General features: G+C 37.5%; 1 protein-coding gene across 4 annotated transcripts in view; it reads left to right on the top strand.

Annotated features, from left to right (window-relative positions):
- Window positions 1–12,902, top strand: part of INPP4B (inositol polyphosphate-4-phosphatase type II B) — an 808,823-nt gene that overhangs the window by 758,617 nt on the left and 37,304 nt on the right. For all 4 annotated transcript variants that reach the window (XM_027599074.1, XM_027599075.2, XM_027599073.2 and 1 more), the window contains one exon: window positions 34–188. In XM_027599074.1, the coding sequence (XP_027454875.1) occupies window positions 34–188 (155 nt within the window). The remainder of the gene's footprint in view (window positions 1–33; window positions 189–12,902) is intronic.

Genomic DNA, 12,902 nt, shown 5'->3' with positions numbered 1-12,902 from the left:
GGGCAACGAGCTGTTTGTATGTCTGTGTTGCAGATTTGTCGCAAACTCAATGGCATTCGTTTCACCTGTTGCAAAAGTGCCAAGGACAGGACATCGATGTCGGTGACTCTGGAACAGTGCTCAATCCTGAGAGACGAGCACCAGCTACACAAGGACTTCTTTATCCGAGCCCTGGATTGTATGAGAAGGTAGCCTGCATGTCTGCAACTTTCTTTCTTTTAAGGCCATTTTAAAGTTGGGGGGCTTTTGTTTTCCAAATATATATTTTACTGGCAGACTAAATAGTGACTTCACTGCATTTCCATGGCTCATAGCTCATGGCATGAAAGATAAAATAATATTAAGCATTCCCCCTACTCATTTGAGGCAATAAAAGAGAAGGTGGCCGGATTTTGATAACAGCTTATGAACTCATTTAGATCTAAGTTTTAAAGGGCTCTGGTCCTTTCATATATAACTTGAAGAACAATTTCTTTATATATTAGTAATTATGAAAATGTACAACATAAAACTCTGTCATTATCCACAGAAAATCTCTCCTGACCGCAACTAACAGGTGATCCTCGCAATGTCTTGTAGGGTCTCCGGGTCGGTCATCTCCTTCCTAAAATTATTTTCACATCACTCATCATAAAGGTGGGCTGACACAGATACTTTAGAATAGAGAATTAATATTGTTCCTCTGCCGACATTTAGAATGCTATGCCTGAAGTCATGTTTCTTGATTCATTTCCACAGTAATTAAATCTAAAGTCTAAGCCATAATGGGGAGGAAAAGGTGTCTCATTCACAGTGTCTGTCAGGAAGGACACACGTTAATTAAAAAGTTAAACGTAATTGTCTTTTTGCTGCAAAGACAGGCTCAGAAGCACACCAGATAGCATGGGACACACTCTTGTATTTCCAGAAAGGAATGTCCTGTTGCTCTAGAGAGGGCAGCTTTCTATCTGGCATATCATTAGCTCGCCCCCCCCCCCCCGCCTTTTTTAACGGCTGCAGTCTTTCAGTGGGGATGTGGACGCTTGCCTGCGCATGCCTTGTGCCTGCATGCTTTTCCCACTACGTGAGAGATTTCTGGAGCCCTCTCTGTTTCCCCATTTCATGTCGCTTGGCATTTTCATTGTTCAGTGGAGTTCTATTATGATTTCTTGATAAATGTATGAGGATGTCTTCAAGGCCTGACATGAACATCTCAGCCATATAAAATGCGCTTGGTTGATATAAAAAAACTTCTTTTAAAAATAATCTCTCAGCACTAATAGGAAGAATTCAGAATCTGAAGCTGAAATCTTCTAAAGTGAAGAAAAAGAATACAAATATCACTATGGTTACAGCAAAGGTACTAGGTGGGGAGAAGAGGAACACATGATTATCATAGGCCAGATACACACCAGAGGACTACAATGATTCAACAAACACGAATTATCTGGAAGATGCAATTGTTGTTTATTTAAGGCAGAGATAAAAGAGGACCCTTAAATTAGAAAGATGATTCTTTCAAATTGGTAAATAAAAGGTGTATCATATACATGTTAAAATATAAAACTAGATAGTGTGGTATTGCATAAAGGTTGTATAAAATTGACATTATATATGTAACATACTTGCTCACAACATAACATTTATGGGGTTCATTTTTGGATTGTTAAAAAATGTAAGGTCTAACAATTTTAATCTAAAAACACTGAAGATCTTAACTTCTATACCACCACTTCTCTGGGGGATCTATATATATTTATATTTATATTTATATACATATTTTTTATAAATTTCAAATCTGTCAAATTTATCATTTGGTTTTGTGAATGCACGAGAGCTGTGTGAGTCTGTGAGGGCACGCGTGTGTGTGTGTGTGTGTGTGTGCATATGTTTAAGGGAAATGATATATGTCCTTTCCTTTAATAACTGCCATAATTTCCTTCTTTGGATATTCTGTATTATAGTACAAGCCTATTGGTTTATGGTTTCTGGCACTATCCAGTAAATGAGAGCATGGGGTTTGGGAGCCAGCTGACCTGAGTTTTAATGCAGCCTATACGCCACTTACTAGCCATTGGCAAGGGGTTTTTTGTTTTGTTTTGTTTTGTTTAAAGCTTTTATTTATTTACTTGAGAGAGAGAGAGAACAATGGGGTGCAGAGAGAGGGAGAAGCAGACTCCCCGCTGAGCTGGGAGCCTGATGCAGGGCTGGATCCCAGGACTCTGGGATCATGACCTGAGCCAAAGGCAGACGCTTAACTGACTGAGCCACCCAGGTACCCCAGCCATGAGCGAGTTTAATGTCTTACTGCCTCCTACCTGGTTGGTGCCTTAGGCAAGTTAGTCAACCTCTTGAGGCCTCAGTTTCCTTTATCTGCAAAACAGATGTGATAATAATAGTAGCTCTTCGGAGGAGTATCTTGAGGATTAAATGAATTGATATATGTAAAGTGATTACAGAGTGATTACTGTGTAATACTTGTTAAGTAAATAAAAAATAAATATCAAGAGTCATGATGTTAACATTCTGATCTCAGGTACAGTAAAATATAATCACTATGGTCCCTATAATCTTTGTGAATATATTATGACAAGTTTTGACTCTAATACCATATATTAAAATAAAGTCTACTGCCAATTCTAATAAACAAGGTTTCAAATGCAATGCTTTATCTATTCAAGAAAATAGTTCTTTAAATCCCACCTTAAAGTGTGCGTGTGTTTACAAATGCTGTGCTAATTATGGATGGATTGTATTCATTAAAGTAGGCTTGGATAGGTTTCTTGTAAGTATTTTTATGTTAATGTGTATTATTGTATGCCCTTGGAACTTGAGTCATAGATTTGACATCAAAGAGTCACCCTAGAAATCTAGTCAAATCTGCTTTACTTTATAAATAATGAAACTGAGCTCTAGAATGTTTTGGCAAAGACTATTGAGACAGAAAGTATCAGAGCACTGGAACGTAAGTGCCCTTGTCATATTTTAATGTTATTTTCTTTGTACCAAATGAAACAAAATACTATCACTTAAAATTATTTGGTAATGTATTTGACTCCCTCAGATCTGTTACAGTTGACCCTTGACCAAACCAACACAAGTTTGAACTGCATGGGTCTACTCACATGTGGATTTTTTTTTTTATAAACACAGTACAGTAAATGTATTTTATCTTCTTATGATTTTCCTTATAACATTTTCTTTTTCCTAGCTTACTTTATTGTAAGAATACAGTATATAATACATATAACATACAAAAGATATGTTAATCAACTGTGTATGTTATCAGTAAGGCTTTCTGTCAACAGTAGGCTATTACTAGTTAAATTTTAGGGGACTCAGACATTATACATGGATTTTCCACTGTGCAGGGGTTTGGTGCTCCTAACCCCTGTGTTGTTCAAAGGTCAAGTGTATTATATAAGTCATATAAATCATTAAAAACCAGGTGCTTTTAGGAATTTGAGACTGTGTGTAAGACTAGAGAAATCTGCCCCAAATCCTGAGACCTGTGAAGAGCAGACCCTAGTTCTAGAATATGAACTATTTAATTTCAGCCTTATCTATTATGTCCACCATTGTACTGGGGCATTGAGCACAGTGTCTGGTCCATAGTAAAGCAAATATAAATAGGGGTTGAATAAATGAAGAACAGTCCACATAGGAATTCATTCTGTTGCCTTCTGTTTTTCACAACCATGTAACAATTTTGTCTTTTTTTTAAATTATGTTTTCAATTATATTCAAGATAGCAATTTGGTTCTTACTTCTATGTCTAAGCCTTGTTTCCTGGGGTTGTCCTTCGGTGTCTGTAGTTCAGTGGTTAATGATAAGCCAGAGGTTGCACTCCAACAATTCAATCCAATAAAGCTTCCAACCTCTTTTGATGTTGATTGTGGATTGTGAACCTATTCAGAGTTCAGGAGTTTTCAAACCTACTCTGCCTTTTATTTCCACCAGACCTGTTAGGTCCTCCTGGTTGGCCGGGATGTGTGAAAGTTTATCAAAACCCTCCATGGCTCTCTCATTTTCAGGATCTCTGGTTAGATGAACAGCTAGTCATCTGGGAGTGGCCCCAGTGGGACTGCTATCTCAGGCTAGCTAAGAGGTCGACTGTCAGCATCCGTTTGCCTGAAGAGCACTGCTGTTTTTGGACAATGCATGGGAGTGGCATTTTCCACTGTCCGCATTCAGTGCAGTCCAGCGCACCGCCAGCTCACCAGAGTAGAACTTGAGCTGAGAGGGGCAGGAAGACCACACACTTCCCCTCCGCTTCCCCACTGTGGGTAGTTTTCCAAGAAGCAACAGTTCTCAGCATGTTGCTTGATTTCCGTTGATTACCAAGGTCCTGAAGTGGTTGATTTGACTGTATTTTCCATTCTCATCGTTTTTTGGGAGAAAGAGGATTTGTAGAACTCCTCGGTCTGCCATCTAGGAAATCCCACCCTCAGACAGTGGCTTTAAAAGGTGCCTCGGACTGCTTCTGGGGCTTTTCAAAACTATCTATCTTTGGATCCCATATGATTTATAATTGGGAAGATCTGAGGTAGACCCAGGGATCTAAATTTTTTAAGAATTTTAATATTCTGGGACACAACCTTAGATTTTAAAAAATCAGTGTTTTAGAGGACTTTGATTTTTATGCTTTTGAAAATATTGGTTTTTTTACTTTATTTAACATCAGTTGCAGTTTATTTTACCGTTGAATTATTCTAACCACCTTTCAGGCTTTTTGCTCTGGATTTTTTTAAAGTTCACCAAGGTTATAATATCATTGCTGTTTTTTGGGTTTTACTTTTCCTTATCTATATTAAATTTTTCTATTGCATTTTGCTTCTCTCTGTAAGTTTCAGATTATTTATGGATAAATGAAATGTAATAGATAAAGAGAAATAAGTAAAGCTTCATTTGGCTGCTTAGTCAGAAACTCCCTTGGCAGAATAAGCTCCATGAGAGCAGGTATTTTGGTTCTCCTTTGTCCATTGCAATCTTCCCAGTACATGCCTAGTGATAGTAGGTTCTCGATAAATACTCAGTGAATGAGTAGATGAATGAATGAATAACACAGGTTTATAAAATGTTCAGGTCATCTATATAAGGAGTTTTGTGCATACATAGGCATTTAGAATTAAACATGAGATTACTACTCAGTTGTGACATATTCATCAACAAAAGTTCCAGAAGACGAAATTGAAAGCTTTTGCAGACATTATGATACCGATTCAAAAACAAACAGGCCACAAAAAACCTATCTTAACTCATTATCTGAATCCACCCTTTGTACTATTTTCAAAAATGTCATTCTCTTTTCCTACATAGCCAGTATTACCCACAGGCGCACACTCCTGATGCGTGCCTCTGGTTACAGTCAGCTTGACTGAAGTAGCAGAAGGGCCTATTCAAATGAGCCGAGTTAGCAGAGTAACTGGAAAGACCTGGCTCTGTAAGGAACTCTCGGTAGCTGCCTAAACTGCAAGACCAAAACAATGATTCTCAACTGTCCTTAGAAACCCTGGGGGGCTCGGGGGCTAAATGGCAGAAGTCCCTCCCCAAACCAGCTTCTGGGGTGGAGACCAGGTGGCAAATCACTTGACTGAAGTAGACCTCATTTAAACCTACCACCCTTCAGTAACTTATTTTAATGGCTTTGTGGTAAGACTATAAACCTGGTATATCTATCCTTTCCTTGAGTTTTGAAGTGTACGTGTATTGACAAATTCTCCCTTGAATCCTCTTTAGGGGAAATTTACAAAAATGGTGGCAGCATAATTGGCAGATTGTTTTTAAAAGAAAGGGATAATGCAGTATTAGCTCTCAGTTTTTGGTTATGGAATCTCCATTGATGCTAAGAGCCATTTTGTCCCAGTGCATTTATGGGAAGCATTTTTAGTAAGGACTTTTAAGCTTGTATTTCATTAATAGGCAATTAGGAATGGATTTTAGAATACAAAATTTCACTGGATTATAAAATGCCATGCTTTATCAAAAATGATTGTGTTGGGAAATTTAAGAGCCACTAAAAAGGATATGAAAATGAAAATGCCAGTACCCTCTTATTTCCCTTAACAGGAACCCCGGGATTATGTGTGTCTACAATGTAACACTGTGACACCGTAAAGGTACAGTTGTCTGTACCTTTTATTTTCCTTACTCTACGTTACTCTGCAGTCTGTCATTCTATAATGGCTCCTTAAAATTAAGATAGTTGATATGCCATTAGTAAGATTAATCAGGGTTCATTTCAGCATATAACCTATTTGTCATCCTTTAGATACAAGGCTTTCATCACTCTATTTTAGTAAATATTGAATTCATAAGAGAAAGACTGAAAGGCTTATCAGACTTGTTGAGTTTTATCTTGTTGAATGGCATATTCTCAACATGATGCACCTGAAATTTATTTTGTTTTTATTTCCTAACTGATGAAATGTTCTGCTTTATAAATAAGTGCCCCTTAACCGATTGATGTCCATCAGTAAAGATTATTTCTGGCTTACTTCTTTGTGGGTTTTACTTTTGAGTCATGTAGTTCATTTGTGTTCAAATAGAAAACTTCTTTTCTTGGTCTTGTTTTCACTTCATCTTTTTTTCCTTTACTTTTGTTGGATCGTATGAGTCAGAGAAAAGCTGCTATTATGTCATATTCTCTGCTATTTCAAATATTAAAGTGAATAATATGCACTGTAGGCAGAGGTAATTGAAGCTTTCAGTTATGTCCTGACTGCCTGAAAGGGCTGTGTTTGTGTAGAGCAGCCTAAGCGGGAATAGTTTTCCCATTAGCACCAAGTGTTCTCTCTTCCCTGGAGAACTTCAGTAGTGTATTTGCTGCATTCCTTCAGTCTGTATCTGTGACGAATAAAAGCAATAAGCCCAGATGGAGTCACCTTCATCGTAGGGTTGCTAATAGTTATGTGAACACTGACCCCATTAGGATGTTTTTGCTTCAGTTTACCGTAAGGTGAAAGATAGTGGCAAAGAATACACTTTTTAAAAAATCATGTTGGAGAAAGTATCCTTTAAGAAGATATCCACTGATATACTACCAAAAGGGAACTGAGCTTATTGGAGAAATCAAAGAATGACCTACAGAGAAACTTTCAACTTTCTGAACAAAACGTATGTGCTGTTTTTAGGTAATCTTTATACATTTATTGCATGTTGTATTGTTTGATTCTAAAAAAGTCATGACTTAGGTCTATTTCTTCTTCCTAATTTGTTTTGTGTAGAGTATTTGTTTTCTGCCTCTAGTGGCATGGGACCCTGTGCTTGTCATCCAGAGCACCTACCAGCTTTGCACACACACCTTCCCAAATAAGTCACTTCTTTTCTTTTTCTTTTTTTTATTATTATATTATGTTAATCACCATACATTACATCATTAGTTTTTGATGTAGTGTTCCATGATTCATTGTTTGCGTATAACACCCAGTGCTCCATGCAGAACGTGCCCTCCTTAATACCCATCACCAGACTAACCCATCCCCCCACCCCTCTCCCCTCTAGAACCCTCAGTTTGTTTTTCAAATAAGTCACTTCTTTCAATTCTTGAAATTATTACCTGATGGCCTAGAATTATAAGCATATGGAATAGAGTTTTTTTAATTTTGTTTATGGAAACAAAATGAATTTAATTGAAGTGGATTTAACTTCTGCCACAAACATGAGTTTTTAAAGTCAAGCAGATCTGCGGAAGAATCCTTATTCTAACACTCATTGTCTGTACATCTTTGGACAAATTAATCTCCAGGCCTCAGTTTCCTCATCTATAATGTAGGGATAACGATCTCTCTGTTCTGTGGTTGTTGTGTTAAATGAGATCACTAACTGAAAGTCTCTGTGCTCAGTGGTATCAGATGGTCTGCTTGCTCCCCATGTTCTCCACATCGCCACCTGCCTTGCCTATTCTTCCTTAGCCCAGGTTTCTCCTCCATGCCTCCTCTGATACTCCTGGAATTGAGTTTCCCTGGTCTTTAAGGTCTTAAAAGAAAAGCCCCAAGAATAATACTTGGTTTCTAAAAAGCTTAAACTCTCTCTCAATGACTATGGGCTAGATGGTTTGGAAATCTTGCGAGAACCCTGCCAATGGTATCAGGAGAATCTAGGAGCAACCAAGCCTGGAACAAAGGGTTAGTGACCATATGCCATCCCGGACAGCAGCGCCTCAGCATTCAGGGAGTGGAACTTGCGCATGTCCGACCTCAAATGCCCACAGACCTCACTGGTGATCTAGGATATCCAGTAAATAACAAGCCAAGAACCCCACCTCAGGAGATGGCCCGGGCAAATATATCAGTAACAGAAGTATGTCATCACCATATTCAGAGTCAAACGTTAACATTTATTGAATATCTTCTACGGCAGAGTACCATGCTAAGCAAAGGGGAAAAATGCATTTGTAATAAGAACAAGAGCTAGTAATCAATGACTTCTTGCTATGCACTAAGAATTGTAATGTAATGTAAATGTAAACATTACATTCTATAGGAGGAACCTCTGTTAATGCCCACGGGGATAGTATGAGACAGAGGAGTCCACATGCCTAAAACTTCTATTACTGGAGTGGATCAGAAGGGAAAAGAAATCACTGTGGGCAGGGGTGGTCCTGGGGAAGGTAGGATTTGAGCTGTATCTTGAGGATGAATATAATTTAGGGAAGCAGCAAGGAGGAGTTAGGAGTTCTTGACTAGAAAAATCTAAGTGGGTGAGGTAAAGGTACTGTTTGTGAATTCATCACACTTGTTGAGTGTTTGTATTTACGTAAAGCATCATGTGTGGCACATCCAACAACTCATTGTCTTCAGCAGGTATCAGGTTTGTTTGTTTTTTTTAAAGATCTACATTCATAAATAGGTCTAGTCCTCTCCTTTAACATAGTATTCCCTCATATGAGTAGACCATAATTTATCTATTCCCCTATTGAATTTTAGGTTGTCTCTGATATTTTGCTATTACAAACAGTGCAGTAGCCATACTCATGAGTGTATCCATGAATACAAGTATGAGACTTTCTCCAGTATAATAAACATAAAAGTGAAATGGGTGGTAAGATATTTATATTTTCATTTCTAGTAGATGTTACCATATTGCTCTTCAAAATAGCTATACTATTTATATACCTCAACCCATGCACCTGTGTTCCCATTTCCCACATGCCCAAATATGTGCACTGGATAGGTTTTTACCAATCTGATGGGTAGAAAGTGATATCTTGATTTAATTTGTATTTTCCTGATGATAAGTGATATTGAATATCTTTCTAAACATTGATTGGCCATCTGTGTTTCCACTTCTAGCATCTCATCTTTATTATATGTTTCATATATTGGAGATTTGCATATGATGCCAGTTATGAAAGGGTTCTAGCATATATGAACTGCTGATTTATTGTTTAAGTCAAGTTCTAGATAAGAGAGCTTCAGGAATGATAGTTTTTAAAAATATTTTTATTTGTTTTTTGTTTTGTTTTGTTTTTCCAGAAAATAAAAGCACAGTGGAGTAGGCCAGAAGGGTCTCTTGGGTTTGGACAGAGAAATGGAGTGTTTTGACAGGAGCCTGTGACATGATATGAGACATTTTAGTGGTCCATTTTAGATGAGGGACAGAGACTTCCAGCTGAGACACGTGTACACACACACACACACAGGGGCAATAAGGGAGGTGATTGATGCTTTTGCACTTGGAAAATGAGGTGTAGCAGGAACTAGTCCTAGAAAGGGCTTGTTTTCTTTTAAAAAGCCAGAGATGCAGGTGATCCAGGCCTAAGTGATATGTGGAAACCACATCATTCAGATGTGCCAAAATCTAGAAAGTCTGTTTCTGCTCCTGAAAAGTTGAGATGCAAGAGTAAAGGAAGTGAGTGGGTGTAGCCACATGTTGCTGAACCCGAACACCCCCTTCAAAGAGAGAAACAACTTAGAATTAAACATGTGGATATGAAACAAATATCACAGTTCTATCTCAGACCTAGCTTGCTTTTAAAGTTGGCAAATTTGTTAGGGCATTTAGTTCCCATATTATAATGCTTCCCAAATCTCAGTCATTCACTAAACCACCTAATAATTTTTTTCCACTAGTGTTACTTGAACAATCATTACCTTAAGCCTTGTCCTAAGCAATGATATTAATGAATTCATGGACTTGATGTGCCTGTTATATTTGTCCTAAAACCCAGAAGAATAAAACAAAAACTGTTATAATCAATGTATCATCAGTGTACTGTGTAAAAATTCTTGCCTTCATCAGAGTGTTTAGTCTACTTGGGTAAACACTGTCATAGAAAGGTTTCAACCCTCCTTCTGACCTGAATTTTTCTTATAATGCTCCAGTCTTTAGCCCAGGAGAACAAACTGAAAGTCTTCATTGGCCACTGTCTAATAAAAAACTAAATTGGGTGTCAGTAGGTTTATGGAAAAGTAGTCAAAATACTGTAAACTTTTCTCGTGACAGAAAGATCACAGATGACAGGAAAGTTCAAATGTCCATCGTAATGCATTTGTGCCCGAGGAGAATGGTCTCAAGTCCTGTGAGCAAAAATATAATATGCGTAATTACACCCTATTCTCTCCCATTCATTGAGTCTATCAGGATTCATATGAGTGTGAATGACATCATTACAGGGATCAAGAGTGTAATTTATAAAGCATATCATTTAGAAAATTAGTAGTTTATTACAGTAAAAAAAAATCACATGTAGTATTTCTCAAGTATCACAGCATTATTTTGGTGGAGTTGTTGCTTTGAATCCTCTAAAATCTAAGAATTAAGCCAGCTTGGTGAAGAGTAGTGAGTGTAGGTCAGTGGTTAAGAGGAAGGACTTTGGGGATAGTTGGCCTGGTTCTCCACTTCTTGCAGTGAGAAGAAAATCCTAGGAACCTTTGGGTTCTTTATGTGTAAAGAGAAACCATATATAGGAAGAAATTGGTAACAGGAATATCAAGTTAAGTGCTTGATAAAGTTTAACTATTGCAGTGTTGATTTCCCCAGCATCTTCATCTCATAGGGCTATTGTGAAGATTAAATTAAATAATGATCATCAAAGCACATAACAGAGTACATAGTAACATAGTAACATAGTTACATAGTAACGATCAGTAAAAAGTACATGCTGCTGCAGTTGTTACTGGTACTATGCTTATTGCTACCACCTTCTTTGTCATAATGGTGTCTCATCAAACTGTCTGTACTAAACTGTGCATTGGTGTGACTCCTCAGACTACACTGAAGAAAGTAAAAGAAACAGCCCTTGCAATTATTCATATTGTCTATGCACTGATTCTCAAAGAGTGGTTCCCAGGCCAGCAGCATCAGCATCCCCCAAGAACTTGTTGTAAATCCAGATTCTCAGGCCTCACCCCAGTCCTACTGAATCAGAAACTGTAGGAGTGCGGCCCAGCAATCAGTGCTTTAACAAACTCTCCAGGTGACTGTGGTGCATACTTAGGTTTCATAACCTCTGGTTTAGTGTAAGGATGGTATTACATTTTTAACAGTTTTGCTGAGATAAAATTCACATACACCTACCATACCATACCATACCATACCATAAAATTCATCCACTTAAGGGTGAAGGGGAGTTAGAGGTATAGAATCAATTAGTCAGGGGATAAAAGATACAGCATAGAGAATCTGGTCAATGATATTGTAATAGTGTGGTATGGTGACAGGGTAGCTACACTGGTGGTGAGAACAGCATAACACAGAGGCTTGTCAAACCACTACGTTATACACCTGAAACAGTTAACATTGTGTTTCAACCATACTTCAATTAAAAAAAAAAATCCCATGAAATATATGAGATATATTTATGTCAAAAACTAACTTCTTGTTAATCTGAAGTTTAAAAAGAAAAAATTCACACATTAAAATTGTACAATTTAATAGATTTTAGTATATTCACAAAGTTGTACAATCATCATCACAATATAATTTTAGAAAATGTTTGTCACTTTTGCCTATTCTGGACATTTCACATGAATAGAATCATAGAATATGTGGTCTTTTGTGAATGACTTCTTTTACTTAGCATACTATTTTTTTTAAAGATTTTATCTATTTATTTGACAGAGAGACACAGTGAGAGAGGGAACACAAGCAGAGGGAGTGGGAGAGGGAGAAGCAGGCTTCCCGCCGAGCAGGGAGCCCGATGCGGGGCTCGATCCCAGGACCCTGGGATCATGACCTGAGCCGAAGGCAGACGCTTAACGACTGAGCCACCCAGGCACCCCTACTTAGCATACTATTTTCAAAGTTCATCTGTGTTGCAGGTATTTTTCATTACCTTGTAAAGTTCCCTCTCTGTGAATGGTCTTTGCATTCCTTTCTACAGCATTAATATTAGGTTTGTTTATGATTCTCCAGAACAACTCCAGTGCATGTGTACATTTGTGTATGGGAATGGGGTAGCTGGATGTGATTGTGTGTGCATGTGAGTTTTAATTTCGTGATTTCCTTTTTGTAGAGACTCCTAAAAAGCTCACAGCCAATTCTGTGATCCATCTACTAGAAATAGATAGCATTCTTAATGGGCCTTTAAAAAAAATATAGTGGCCTCATTCCTAATTTCTTTTTATGTTATAACCCTTGCATTTACTGTTTCTTTCCCACTTTTCATTCTTGATATCTTACTGAATTTTATGTATCCATTTAAACTGCCTTAAATTCTTTTTAAAACAAGGCAGGATTTAAATACCTAAGAATAAAACCACATAAAGCATCCCCTCTATCCTAAGCTAAAGACTTCTAAATCTATACTTAGCACTTGTCAAATCAAGTTGAATAATACTGATTTATAGTATTTTCAAACTGCCGGAAAAAAAATTCAGTCTCTTACATCTGAATTTATGTGTTTTCAAAGTGATATCTGTCCCCTCAACTATTTGAGAAAATAATAGCATTATATTTTTATATGCCTCAGAGTTTGCAAA

Source organism: Zalophus californianus, chromosome 2 (assembly GCF_009762305.2).
Source record: "Zalophus californianus isolate mZalCal1 chromosome 2, mZalCal1.pri.v2, whole genome shotgun sequence".
In the NCBI taxonomy this organism is placed as follows: Eukaryota; Metazoa; Chordata; class Mammalia; order Carnivora; family Otariidae; genus Zalophus; species Zalophus californianus.
This window is presented reverse-complemented; position numbering and strand designations above follow the sequence as displayed.